Genomic DNA, 14,531 nt, shown 5'->3' with positions numbered 1-14,531 from the left:
CGTAAAGAAACGTCAATTTTTTTTTACAGTTCCTTCCCCCCCCCCCCTCATTTTTTTTTTTTTTTTTGCTGCCATTACCTCGTGCTGTTTCACCTCCATTTCTTTACCTCTCTGCCTCTTCAGTAAAGCAGTGGTTTCTTTCTACATTCCAGTGGAATCAATGATTTACTAATGGGCGTGAAGTGAAGACGGGGCAGCGTGTCATTGATTGGGTTTGTGCACTCTTTTGGCTCAATAACAGGAGAAAGCCCTCGTCATGTGACTGTTGGGAAGTGCTGAAAGCTGTCTGTTCTCCAAACAGTTGACCTAGAATATTAAAACGCTACCATATGTTATGGTGTAATGTGTAAACATGTCCTGTCTTGTCTCATTCATCTCTCCGTCTCTCACTCCCCTCTCTCTCCTTTTCTCTTCCAGACACCGCAGTCCATGACTCTGCCTTGCCAGGTCATTGATGGGAAATCAACTGGATCGGATCACCCACCTCAACTACAGCGAGCTGCCCACGGGGGATCCGTCCGGGCTAGAGAAGGACGAGCTTCGGGTCGGCGTCGCCTACTTCTTCTCTGACGAAGAGGAGGAGGTGGACGACCGCACTCCATCTGACTGCGGCTTCACCAAAGACCACAGCCCGGTGGAAGAGGGACCCTTCTCGGTCACTGAGGTTGAGTACTCTGCGTTCTGCTCCCAGGAATGCATCTTCTCCAAGCTGCGGGAAAACGAGGACCTCAATGTTTACTCGGCCAAAACTTTGCTGACTATGTGCAAACCGGGGGACCTGCTGGAGCTGGTGGCCACAGCGCAAGCCCCTCACTGGGCCATCTACGAGCAGGACGACCGGGTCATTCATCTGCACAAGGGTGAGATCCGTAAAGACAGCCTGCTGGAGATCAGCAGCGGTCGCCATGGGAGAATAGTGAACAATCGGTACCGGTACCGATCGCTTCCTCCAGACCTGGTGATGCAGAACGCAGTGGGACATCTGGGCCTGACCAGCGAGGAGATTTGCTGGACCAACTCGGAAAGTTTCGCAGCGTGGTGTCGGTTTGGGAAAAGGGAGTTCAAAGCTGGGGGAGAGGCACACTCAGCGGAGCAGCAGTATTTTCTCAAAGTGCACCTGTCCGGCAGCGGCGTGCACACTCTGGTGTTTCGTAGCCTGGAGGACATGATCCGGGAGAGGAGGCGAGTGGACGCCAGTGGAATTCTTAAAGAGCTGTCTTTGGTTAACGCGGGGAAGGAGTGATCAGGGATTCCGTTTGATATCACCCCCTCCACCGTCACCCACTCCCTCCCTCTCTCCATTCCACCCCCAGCCTCCGCGTTCCAACAGAGCGCAAGGACGCACGGTTGTGCGCACACACCAACGAACTCCGGCACACAAGCACACAGACGCGCGCACATGCAAGGAAGGACCTGTTGGTTTCTTGGACTGTCTGTCTGTCGTGATGGACACGGTGCTGCGCCTGGACCACTGAGGCGCTCTGTGGATTTTTTTTTTTCATCCAAATGCAGAGTGCTTAAAACTGAAATGCGGCCACATAAACAGACAACGCCCCTTCAGATGAGAATCTGTGGGACACACGATTTTTACTTAAACCATTGCCCCAAACAGAGAAATCACCTTTAACACACGCGCACTGGGCGCAAGGCTCAGTTTGGTTTTCTGTTTAATTTCTCGGGATAATGGAAACGGCCCCTTTTCTGCAAAGGGCGCCTGCTGCGGCAGACCAGACGGTGAGATGGGGGGTGGGGTGATAGATAGGATCTGGGGTGGCTACGAAAAAAAAAAAGTCTCCCTTCTATTTTTTTATTGTTAGCTTTAAGACCGGGACTGATCTTGTAACGCAGATCCAAGCCACTGGCACACAGACCTCTGACAGTCCCTGGCTGCACAGTTGCCTACAGAAAGCATTTGGCTTGTTCAAGCTGCCCTTTGGCCATATCAAGAGTATTGTCATTTTCACAATGCTGTCATATTGATCCACAACACTGGATGTATGTGTATATTGTATTCATATTAATTTCAATTTAAGTCTCTTATTTTTGTATTTAAGTTCAGTGGATTAAACTCTGATCTCTTTTTTGTTCAAATAAAGAGAGGTTGAAATATGGAGAGAATGTCTTGGATTGCTGCTGGAGGTGTTGTCCTGGTGGTTGTACATGTACAATAACACATTGACGCTTCTCACTCACACAAAAACAAATATACAAAAAAAAAAAAAAAACCTCTCTAGTGTTGGTGGATGCATGAATTATTGATGTTGTGGTGCCTCCTGTCCTGCCTGGAGCTAAATAGGCTTCATACATCACTGCAAGATTTGGAGGCAATAAAATGGTCATCTGCATCAAACTCGTAAGACTTTATGAAAAAATCCATATGTGATATCAGAGCTACAGTATAAGGGCAGCTGTTTGGAGTCAATGGAAGCATGCAGCATTTTGGCCTCAGGCTATTTTTTCCAGTGTGGTATTTTTTCTGCTGATATTTACACACCAACATACATGCTGGTATCTTCTGATGTATATCTGCTGTTTTTACAACAGCACAACCTGAGATGCGTTCCCGACTTGGTTCATATTTGAAGCTTGTATTGTGGACAGTCTCCCACATACGAGTGTTATCATTGTTATTGTATGGCACGTGTTGTATGGATCTACAGTGTCTTATCTGCAGCCTGATGTCTGTGCTCCTGGGCTGCTCCAGGTTTTTAATTTCTCCAGGCTGCAATCTGCTCCAGTATCTGTGAAGAAGGGAGATCAATCATTTCTCTAGTTCTGGGGAGATGTCCATCTCTCCTTGATTGTCTCCTCACCACAGTGCAATCTTACAGGACCAGAGATAGTAGCAAAGAGATTTATGAATATGTTTTGTAGTCATGCGTGTCGTTCTTTGTGTGTTAGGAGTGAAGCTGCCAGTCGGTGCACCTCTGCTTCATTCTGATTCTATCCTTATAAATATAAGTCAGTGGCTTGAATCAGTAATGACTGATGTCAGGTCTGGACCTGACCTCCAGGTGAAGGATACTTCATGTTCATCATAAGAAGTGATCTACTGTGCAGTTGAAGGATAGGTTGGTGTTTGCCTCTGCTAGGACTATTTTTGCTTGGTACTTGCTTCTGATGTTCAACCAAAAGTGCCCAATGATCAATGCAAATGTACCTCGAGAAGATTTTCTGCAGCTTTTCACATGAATATGGGATTTCATTGGCTTTTGCTGTTAATATTTCAACAGACTTCTCACATGAAAGGCAGCAACTCTGCCTCAAAATTCTCTTAGGCCAAAGTTGGACAGCATTTCTTTAATATTGCTCTTTATGTTTTACTTTTCTAATCAAAGCATTAGAGTCAGCGCTGCAATTTCTGGCAAAAAAAAAAAAAAGAAAGAAAGAAAGAACGTCTTAACATTGAATCTATCTCAACTCATTTAAAACGTTAATAAGAATTAGATACTGTATTCCCACTGCGGTATAAAACGATGTGCCTGATTGTGAAATCACTCTTCAGATCTAAGATTAGCCATCAGTGAATTAATAACCACAACATTTGCAGTTTTTGTGGACGAGTGCCTACCAACTGTAGTTCTATTCTTTGTTTCCAAGACTGTCTCTCTTCAGTGCAACTTGAACATGCGCAGTGGATAATTGAGGTTGTCCCAGGTGTGTGTGTGAGTGTGTCAGACATCCCCTGTGGTTTACAAGAATCAGGGTACTGGGGCAGCTGCTGGTTGTAGCGGTTGCATGTGTGCTTGTGGTCTGTGGTGCATTTTGTGTGTGTGTGTGTGTGTGTGTGTGTGTGTGTAGGGAGGGAGAGAGAGAGAGAGAGAGAGAGCGCTCCAGGCAGACAATGCTCACACATTTTTAGCTCAAGGAGAGGCTTCGTCTGTCTGACATGACATTGGCAGTGTGTGCATTTTAGTTTCAGCTCCACATTATGCTGTATATGAGTGTGAGTGGGTAAAAAGTGTGAGACAAAAATACCAAAGCTGTGAGTGTCAGGTTGTTTGTGTGAGCTCAGACGCCTGGCTGTGTGGGCGGACGTGTGGGTATAGTATATCAACCATATGCTGCATGTGTTCTTTATATTTATGATGGTCTGAATCTTGGTATCCATCAGTGTCAGGGAGGAAATAAATGCTGTTTATTTGCAATCCTTCCACAGCTCAAGGATGTCAGACAACCATATGCCCAACCCAAACCACTCTCACTCATTGTCTCCCTCACAGACACTCTGACCTACTATTGTTTCCTTTTTGTGCAGTGGCAGGAAAGTATTTAATTTACACCAGGGATTGACTTTGTGTGTGCCCAAGTGTGTGTGAGTTTGTGTGCATTTGGACAATGTGATCACAGCTAGCCTGCTGCCAGCTAAATCAGTGGTCTCAGAGGAGATGTTCTTGGGAGGAGGGAACAAGACAGGCTACCCTGCCTGCGTGATGCCTCTAAGAGGATCTCCTTATACTCGCTTAGATCTCCCAGTAGACTGGAGTGCGTTGTGTTCCTTGTCTGATGTTGTTTAAAATGAACACCATACTCAACAACAGCTTGCCTGGTAACTGGGTTAAACTCAGCCACAGCAGTCAAGAGGGACCGGGTTTCCTTTTTACATGTGTTAAAAATCTGCCAACAAAGCTGTGTTTCTGCTCCAGTCTGCATCAACGCAGATGTATTTTAAACAGATTGCACGCTCTAACACATTTGTAGCTTTAATTACGTCGTTTTCATGCATCTTTATACATCACAAAGCGTGATCTAAACTCCACGATCAGGAAGAGTAATTCTTGAAAACATTAACCATAAAACCTGACAAAGTCTGCCACAGCAACACATTTTTATCACACAAAGGAGAAATCAGGTGAATACCATCACGCAGTTCTAATATTCAAATGCATTATTGTCTATCAGCATAAAAAAACAATCCGCTCAGTTCAACAGTCGTCCAGGGATCCTAGTGTTAAATCAAGCCAATAGCAACAGTGAGACTTGGTGACCAGCAGATAGAGGATTAATGAGTGAATGAAAAGAAATGTTTTGCTGTTGTTGATAAAATCTCATTCTTTGAGTTGTTTTTTAACCATGCATTGCATTGGAATAAAAATCCCCTTCAGTTAATTATACCAGCTGTTCAACATGTTTCAGAGAGTTCAACTACTGGAAAAACCTCTTTGCAAACACACCCTGAGGGTGGAGCAGGTGCAGTAACTGCCATGCAAATAAAGTCATCTGTTCAAACAGCGCAGCCAACAGCCGACACGGAGGATACTGACCAAACACAAGTGACAAAGGAAAGTTCCTGTGCTGTCATTAAATATTGTTTACTATTTTTGACTGCATCAAACAACAATGTTAAATCAGGGCCTTGATCAGGAGTTAAGAAAGAGAATTAAATCACATGACTAACCGTTAGGTTTATGTTAACAATTTATAAATGTACAAGAAAAAAGTCAAAATATAGTATTGAGAAAAGAAGGTTTCAAGGAAACATGTTTGGGCAGAAAAGAAGGTTTCAAGGAAACATGTTGTTAATTAATGGGCTTTAAAGTTGCATTTTTATGATGAAGAAAAAAAGATGACCATTCATCCATCAAAAGTCTGGGACATGAACATGGTCATTTACAGAGACAGGTCCACTCTCCTGCCTTAAGTTTTATTTCTTCACATTTATAACATCACTCTTATAACAACACACGGAGAGACACAGGTGCTGCTAAATGTCAGCATCAATCCATTAATGAAAGCTTCAAATGCTGCAGCAGAATCATGTGTCCATTTGGTTAAGATGGAAACAGATTCTGATACTGTTTAAAAAATGTCTCTTCACGTTCACTCTTATCTCCTTTGTCTTATTAATCACACTCCTCTCCTGACAGTCACTTCAATTTAGCTGCAAATTTTTCCTCAAATGAAAGTGAAAAGACTGTTTTTTTTAAAACACATTTCTACATAATAATGATCAATTTGGTGGTGATAAAACTGTCACGCAACTTTTGATGAAAACTTTTTCTAACTAGAGTGAGTGCTTTGAGTTCACTTTATTAACGGTAATGAGCTGCTTCTCCTGTGTAGTGGTGAGAGAGTGGCTGCTCAGAAATAGCAGTGATTCACTTTTGTCTGGTACAAAGGCACCGCAGTGGCTCGGAGACAGGTCTCGATCCATACGTGGTAGGTTAAAGGGCATATATTCAAACCATCTGCCCACCCTGCAGCCACCACTTTTTTAATCTAACGTTGCCCCCATCGTCTCCTTTTCACTTTTTAATGAGCGAGAAGAGAAATGTCTTGCGGGCTGTGGCTCGGTGCAAACATGGTTTGATTAATGGGAAAGACCCAAAACAGCCCAATCTTTTAGTCTCCACGGGTTTAACCCTTTTTAAAAAGTCAGAGGAAAAGGTTACTGTAAATGTCATTATGAGCATTTCACAACCTTGCTGCTTGCACTGCTCTTGATAACCCACGGCTAAATGTCATTCTCTTAACACTTTTCCCCAACATATAAAACCCTGTTACATCTAGGTTTTTTAGTTTTATTTGTCTATTTCCTAATGCTATTCTTTGAGCACAAAATGCCACTTGAAGCTTTTCCAAGAGCATGCTGTTGAATCAGGTCCTCAGTGCATTCATTTTCACAGGGGGAATGTACTGAGCTGAGATCCTTAATGTTCTCATGCTGACTCACCGCAACAGTTCACACGAGGACTGGAAAAATATGTCTTTCTATTTTTCTCCCCCTCTGTCACCAACATACATGCAAACTCTGGTTACTGTTCATTACAACAGTCTTGATTAGCTTTCTCCATGATACTTCAGAAGATGAAGTGGAAATTGAACGGTCCAGTTGAATTTAATACCACAAAGTAATAACACATTGGTACAATACTACTAGAACAAAACATTCTGCCATTATCTACTGCTTTTTCCTTTGCAGCGTTGCGAGGCAGCGACACTGCAGCCAATCACAGCTGTCAATAGGCAAGTGTGTGGCACACCCTGGACAGTTTGCCAGTCTATCACAGATCCACTTATAGAGACAAACAACGATTAATTGAGAGTGTCCCATCAAGCTTGTCCCCTAATGAGCATGTTTCTGCACTGTGAGAAGAAATAGAGGAACCTCGAGGAAGATTGACCCGTGATTGAACCAGCAAACCAGTGCAAAGGCAAACAATCTAATAACATTTGCCATTGTGTGGCCCGTGTCTAAAAAAAACATGACAGTAAAACAGGGTCAGGTCTAAAAATACATTTTGGAAAATATAATAGCCCCAAGTATGGTACGGGCTCTAAGTAAGGCCTATATTTATAGCCCTATCTCGGTGCTCCATCTTGCAGAAACACCTTAATTACGCGCTGTTTTTCACAGCATACCTGTGGCTGAGAAGCATTTGGGAACACAACCACATGGAGGAACAGGCTACAATTATTTTTGTCCCACTTTGCCCAAAGAAGTTACCCTGGCTGAGGGTACAAAATTAGAATATAATTATTTTTAATCACTGATATAGCATCTCTGGGGGGTTAATCATTTAGTAGTTTAACCAGATATTAGCTTTGGTATGAAAGGAGCGGCCGCCAAAGGCTCAACCTTGCAGGTTAAACATAGTGAGAGAACGTGTCCATATAAATGTTTATATATGTTTATATGTTTTATAGTCAGGCCAAATAACTTTCTAACCAAAGCAACAAATATGCCAAAAGGTCTTTGTTTACGTCTGTTTTCAGATGTGTAGCAGACATACTGGAGGTATTTACTTTTTCTTTTATGTCTGGGAGCAAAAAAAAAAAAAAAAAAAATCAAATTAGACATGAATTTTTCATGTCATGATAAAGAAATACACCCAGACTGGCAATATATTTTTAAAACCAAATATGTCAAGAAAAGAGTCTGAACATCAAGTATTCTCACAACCACCTGTAAGAATAAATGTTTTATGCTCTATTTTTTATTGTAGGCTTTAAAATGGAGTTTACTGTAAAGTAAAATTCTGCTTCTTCTCAGGCGTCGCTGCCGTGAATCACAGATAACAGCAAAAACAAGAGGAGACAAACACCTTAAACAAAGACTTGTGTGTGTGTTTGTCAGTGAGTGCCAGTGCTTGAAAAGGAATCACGGCACTAACGTCACTAACATTGCTGACACTCACCTATTAGTGGTGATGATGTTTAATGAGCCTAATGAAATTGTCAGCAAGAACACGTGTGTGCACGCACACACACTTTTCATGAGCATTCCCGAATGCCTACTCTCAATCTTAATCCTTAATCCTTAATCCAGTGGTTCCCAAAACCTTTTTGGGGTCATGACCCTAAGGTTGAAAAACACTGCCTTACCCTTACCTTTAACAAGCCCTTTAACGAGTTTTTTCTAACGTATCTGTAAATGACCCTCCCTCCCCCTAGACGAAGGGTCCACCACACAAAGCATTCCACAAAAAACATCCCCACAAGAATAGCAATACCTAAGCCACACACAGGCGTTACATCCCCACAAGAATAGCAATACCTAAACCACACACAGGCGTAAGAATAAAAACTACAAATATAAACACGTGCCATGTAACATGTAACACCACACACCTTTACAACACATGCGCTGTCTCACGACCCCATCTGGTATAAAATGTGTTAATGTCTATAACAGCGTTTTGTCTTCCCTCATATTTCCACTGATGACACATGGTCCTGTCAGGAGACAATATAAAAACTCTTAGAAACACTCGCTCTGACCCAGGTATTTTTCTCGTTCTTGTAACACGCCGTCTACCGCTGACTCTCACTTCTCTTCTCCTCTGGTACTGCCACAACCACCTCTCAGTGACCCAGGTGTGGGGTTTATTTTCACCCATCCTCACACTACACTTTGGAGCAAAGGATCAAGATCCAGACTTGATTTGGCTCCTGTCTCCTCCTTCTGTCTGCTCACTTCAAAAATATCACTCTACGTTTTCTTAAGGCTGGGTTATTTCATTGTTTTACTTTGATAGCTCAATTCCAACAAACAAACATAGCATATTCAAGGCACTGTAATGTTCCTCCATTTCGACCAAATAAACTGTTTTCAATCTATAATTTTATTTTCTGCAGAATGTCGCCGTCTTCTGGCCAAACCGACTCCACTCTACAAGTGTTTGCCAATCGTCAAGACAGATATAAACGCAGGATTCACGCTTTAGCTTTAGTTACATGGATATTAAACTGTGTCCAAATTATTAAAGGTTGAGATACAGTAAAAAAAATTTCAATCTGCATTTACATTATTCATGGTTATTTTATTTGGTTTTATTTGGTTTTCTATCATCGAAAGATATCTAGTTTATTCATGTTCCACCAGGGCAGGGTAGCGGAGTTACACATTTATGATAGGATTTTATTAAGAAATGCAGTCGTATGTTTGGTTTTAGTTCCACCAACAACAAGTTCCAGCCAAAAGTTTGTCTGCACATCAGGCCCTCTGCTGACCAAAGGGAGCAAATGTTTGTTTGATTCATTAGCCCCTTAGCGAGATACAGTACTTGAAAAGGGGCGACAAGCTAGTGATGCAAAAGCATCAACTCGTCAGGTGCTTTATCAGAACTCCTACAGTGGGATGTAGGAAGTGTTTCTGTTTACTCCAACACTGTCACAGCCACCGTCACCTCAGTGACTCAGCAGTGCAGTGACTGTTCAGAAAACACAGGAGTCCTGATGTTTTTCCACAAGTGCCTCCTTTTAGCAGCATGTGGTTGATAAGCTCAGCAAGGAAGAGTCAAATGTGAAGCATCTGCAGGAAGGTAATCTGCAGCTTCTTAGAACCCTTGCTGACTTTTAAAGATCTGCTCTGCTGGCACCGCTCCTAACCTGTGAAATATTAGGAACAAGAGTCTCCTCTTTTTTCAACCGTCATCAAGTCTTGACTTGACAAACACACAGGACAGAGCAGTTCTTTTTCCTTGTCATGCCAGGCAGAACTTCTTTCAAGTGGATTGGGTTCTAATATCAAACGGTTCTTGCCTGAGAGGAAGTTCTCCATGTTCTAATCTGTGAATGGAGCTTCAGCAGCAGGAGGGCCAGCATTGTTGGCTACAGCTGCCTGTCATTTTCTCTCACTCCTGTCCAGAGTCAGCTTTGACTTCTCATGCAGAGCGAGCTCTCAAACTCTACAGTGTTTTTTTTTTATTTTTCATCTTTAGAATTCAACAGTTTCAGACTGCCTCTGAGTGATTGACTGTATTTGTATTCTTCAGTGATGGATGTCAGAGAACCCATGGTGAATCTAGAAGATCTTGAGCAGAAGCCCTCAAAGGGCGGCCCACTCTCCATACCAGGCTTGTGCGCCACCTATTTATAGACAGCAAGCTGAGCATGTGATAGGGAGCTGTTTTCCCTTCCTTTAGTGTGTACGTATGTATACACATACAAGTCTCAAGAAAAGTTACATTTTGTATTATGTGCCTCTGTTAATAAATTACATAAATGACGTGAATCAATACTGAATGTAGTACAGTCCAAGGGTCAGCAGATTAAAAGTTCCTGGTCTTTTCTGGGTGTGTTGCCAATTGACAGCTTTTTCAAATTTAAAATTGTTAGGATAGTGATTGATGCTGCCAAGACTGCAAGGAAAATGCATTTCTTGACAAAAGTAATACCACACACCCAAGCCTTTCCATTGGTGGACCTCTCCAAAGACTCCCTACCTCTGCCATTGAAGAGTCTTTTAATCCAATTGAATGATGGCTGGATTCAACTGGATATATAGATTAGAAGACCTTCATGCAAACACACTGCTACTCCCATCACTAAGTCGTCTGCTCCTAACGTACACACGTATGCGCCGGGTCTTTGTTAAGGTCAACAAGATTATTTATGCTGTCAAAGCTGAGATGGAAAACAGCTTAACTCTTTCCTCCGTCTCCTGCGGCTGATTGCTCGACTCCCGAAACGTTAGAAGAACCTATGAAGATACCATCAATACAGCTGATGGCTTTGACCTTTTGGACCTGCTTCAGTTCCTCAGAGGGAGGACCATGAAGCAGCTGACGCCTGTTCCTACTCTGTATTTGTGGGCTGAACAATCAAGATGAAGCAGCTGACGCCTGTTCCTACTCTACTACTGTATTTGTGGGCTGAACAATCAAGGAAAATGAGGGCCTTATTTGTTTGTTTGCAAAAGATTGTATTAGGCTTTCTGATTATCTTATATTTCTAGGTATTGGAACGGACATGCCAACATTGTTTGGACAACAAAACAACAGATACTCTCTCTATTTATATGTATCTAAAAGTCAACCAATAAAATCATTCCAATTAAACAAAAGCATATTTATCCTAATTAAATATGTTTCACAAAATAATTTATGTTGAAAAATAATCACTGTGCCAACGCTAGGCTTCACATCTCAGCCTGTGTTTGTCAATTAATGTTTAATTAATGCTTATCCCGACCAATCTACCTTCAGATTCTGATGGCCGGCAGATGACCAAGTGAAACTGATACTGTAGGACCTGATAGTTCTGGAGTTAATCAAACGTCACGAACGAACCTTTGTCACCTTGGAAAAGAAAAGTGACTTTCCGTGCAAAATAGCGTGAAAAAGGAAATCGTGTTTCTCCTTGAATCAGCAGCATAAATCAATGGGCTACGACAGGCTCCGTCCAATTTCCGTTACACACATGCAAAATGCACAGTCATGCGCATTAGTAAATATATAGTGTAATAAGAATGATATGGAGTAAAGCAAACTTTTATTTCACAGGGCAACTTTAAATCATCCGTAAAGGAAATGAGTTTTGAAATTGATTTTGCTTTTATAGCAGAGAGAGCAATTTAGTCCTGGTTTGACTACTGTCCTCCAGGCACGCTCACACATTCACCATTCAGCAACCAGTGGTCCAGCAACGCTGCACGGGATCACAAAGCCTGCACAATAGGTGTGTGTGCGTGCATGTGTACTGCAAATACTGTATGTTTGTTCTGGAGCCCATCATTTAATGAGAGTATGTGTGAGACAGAGGGGGGAAAAAGTATAATCCGCCAGTAATGGAACATTAAACCGAGCAGAAAATTGCAAAAAGAAATGATTCCTGCAGAGAGTGTCACCTCTGATGAAATAAAGTGCTTCGTGTGTATCCTAATAAAAACAGACAGGGGGGGCTAACACCACTGATGATGGCACCTTCATTTAAAAAAGACATTAAAAGCTGGTCACGAGTCACTCTTTTAAACATGGCCTTGAGCTTAAAATTACATGCAACACTGCCGAAAACAACAAGGCAGAAGAGGAAAGGTTCACTAACTGGGTCACGGATTTCGTCTTTTAAAAAGCATTTTAATTGTTTGAAGATTCAAGTTATTGTAATTTAAAAAAAAAAATTGCTGTGAAAAGCCTTGAGCTGCACAGAAACCACTGGTTTATCTTGAGGTAACCATTAGAGAGTCTGCTGCATCTGCTCACCAACCTTTTTGACGATTTCTTTTATGAAAATATTAAAATGCCTGGACCCCACACGTGCAGATTGGCAGATTTAAAGGCTGAAGTCCTGAGGCCTATCAGGATCCACACTTTGTTCACACTTTTTCAGGCATTTAGAAAAGTCTACGGGCAGACTGTACCGGCTGAATCAGTCACTGCACACAGAAATGCCCCTGAGCTTTGAGACAGACATATCATCGTACAAAGTTATACGCAGATGAGAAGGATTTTATTACACCTTTCATCTTATGTTTTCATGATACGTTGTGGGAATTATATGAAATATGAAAATAAAAATCACGGGAAAAGAATATTTTATCTACAGGCAAGGGTTCAGCGTGAAATCATTTTGCTGATGTTTCATGAAATGTCCTATAAATATAGAATAATATTCACATATTTATACATATTAGGAGCAAGACTGAGTCGAAAAATCTGAACTCAGATGAAATATAAAAAAATCTTTTTATATATTTTTTGTGCAGAAATAAACCTAAAATATAATGGAGGTGTTAGTCTTGTTTTCCCAGTTTATAAACAGATCATAAAATGATGTGAAATATCACAGAGCAGAGTTTTGTTATATACATTACCATGAGTTGATTCATTAGGAAGAAGAAGAAATTATTTGAATAAAACCACTCTTTAAGAACAGCTAGGAAATCAGACGTTGACCTCCCGACCTCCGTGAAAACCACATTCATAGAGTTATACAAATTATCCGCCCAGAAAATGTTCCTTATTTCGAAGAAAACTATTTGATGTTTGAAGAAAAGTGTTTACAAATTCAGCACACTTTACAAATAAGTGATTATTAAAACTCCAAAAGGTCACACTTCAGTTGAGTGAATTTATAACAATTTATAACAAATTACACAAGAGGCAAGAATAAACAATGAAATAGAAATACTACAGCTGTGTAAGAAGTCTTTTAATAAACTTAATCTTCCATGTGATGTTTTTATCCCTGTGTATTCTTTGTAGTAATACAGTATTTAGAAGAACATCTTGCAGACCAAATACTACTTAGCTTAAGCGGTCCAACATGTATCTTCTCATCCTGTTTTTACTTCATAAATTTAAAATATTCAAAAAACTAAAAATCTGCCCATTTAAATGGTTGTTTCCTGATTTCCAGAACTATTTTCCACAATATTTTTCTGATTTCTATATTTTGTTTTCCTATTTTCTCACAGCTCCCACCTGCCCTCCATCATCAGTATGGGGGCATGTTGCCATTATGTTGCATTACATTCTCTAGTCGTTTAACTTCCCCTCTGTCAATTCCTGTGATTCTGTGTGGTGCTATTAGCGTTGATGGCGCAAAAGAAATTGCCTCAGCGGGGGAATATGATTTGACATTCCCGGTGGGAGAATGGGACAATACTATATTTAACTGCTATCACCAAGTGACCCGCCCTTGACCCCACCGCTCCAACAGACTCAATAAATGACCCTATGTGGAGGAGATTGGTTGCAGTGGCTAAGTCCTCTGTGAATAGCTGTAAATCATGTGAACGTGATGTGGGACTCTGTCGACCGTCCGAGGGTTAATAAAGGTTTGAAACAAATAGCCAAATGATTGTTTGCAGCCATCTGGCAGAAACAGTTTCTTCACAGCACCAGACCCGACTCATATCATCCAAACAGGATCCCAGCCAGTCCCTCAGCGGTGTGTGGTGAAGCATAGATAAAACCATAGTCTGACGCCTGTGAAGGAGAGGACGGGGCGAGAGAAGAGGCAGAGAGATCAGGAAGAGGGAGTAAAATATTGATGCGACATGTGAGGCACAAAAATAGAGTGCTCCAGCAATCCAAATGAAAGGCCAGGGATGCACAGATACACACACGCAACACAGCGGTGTGTAACATCAAAGTGAGAGAGTAAATCACTCACACACACACACACAATTGTGCCAAACCATGATTCAGCATTTAAAAAAAACAAACTCCAATCCATTTCCCAGAAGAGCTTTTTCAACAGTCCAGAATAGTAGCTGGCTCTCCGCCATATTTCTTTTTCCTGTCATATATTCTGTGTAGCCGTCATCGAAAAATGCACTCTCTCCTTTATCTGCAACCTGAGGT

The 14,531-nt window shown here is 41.6% G+C and overlaps 1 protein-coding gene across 1 annotated transcript in view; it reads left to right on the top strand.

Moving 5' to 3' along the window:
- The window catches only part of lratd1 (LRAT domain containing 1), a 7,500-nt gene extending 2,025 nt beyond the window's left edge, over nucleotides 1-5,475 (top strand). The window contains exon 2 of the mRNA XM_008313262.3: nucleotides 418-5,475. Coding sequence (XP_008311484.1) covers nucleotides 455-1,243 — 789 coding nt within the window. The 5' untranslated portion in view covers nucleotides 418-454 and the 3' untranslated portion in view covers nucleotides 1,244-5,475. The remainder of the gene's footprint in view (nucleotides 1-417) is intronic.
- Nucleotides 5,476-14,531: the final 9,056 nt, after the last annotated feature.

This window comes from Cynoglossus semilaevis, chromosome 7 (genome assembly GCF_000523025.1).
Source record: "Cynoglossus semilaevis isolate Cse_v1.0 chromosome 7, Cse_v1.0, whole genome shotgun sequence".
Lineage (NCBI taxonomy): Eukaryota > Metazoa > Chordata > Actinopteri > Pleuronectiformes > Cynoglossidae > Cynoglossus > Cynoglossus semilaevis.
The sequence above is the reverse complement of the archived record's forward strand: the minus strand, read 5'-3'. Positions and strand labels throughout refer to the sequence as shown.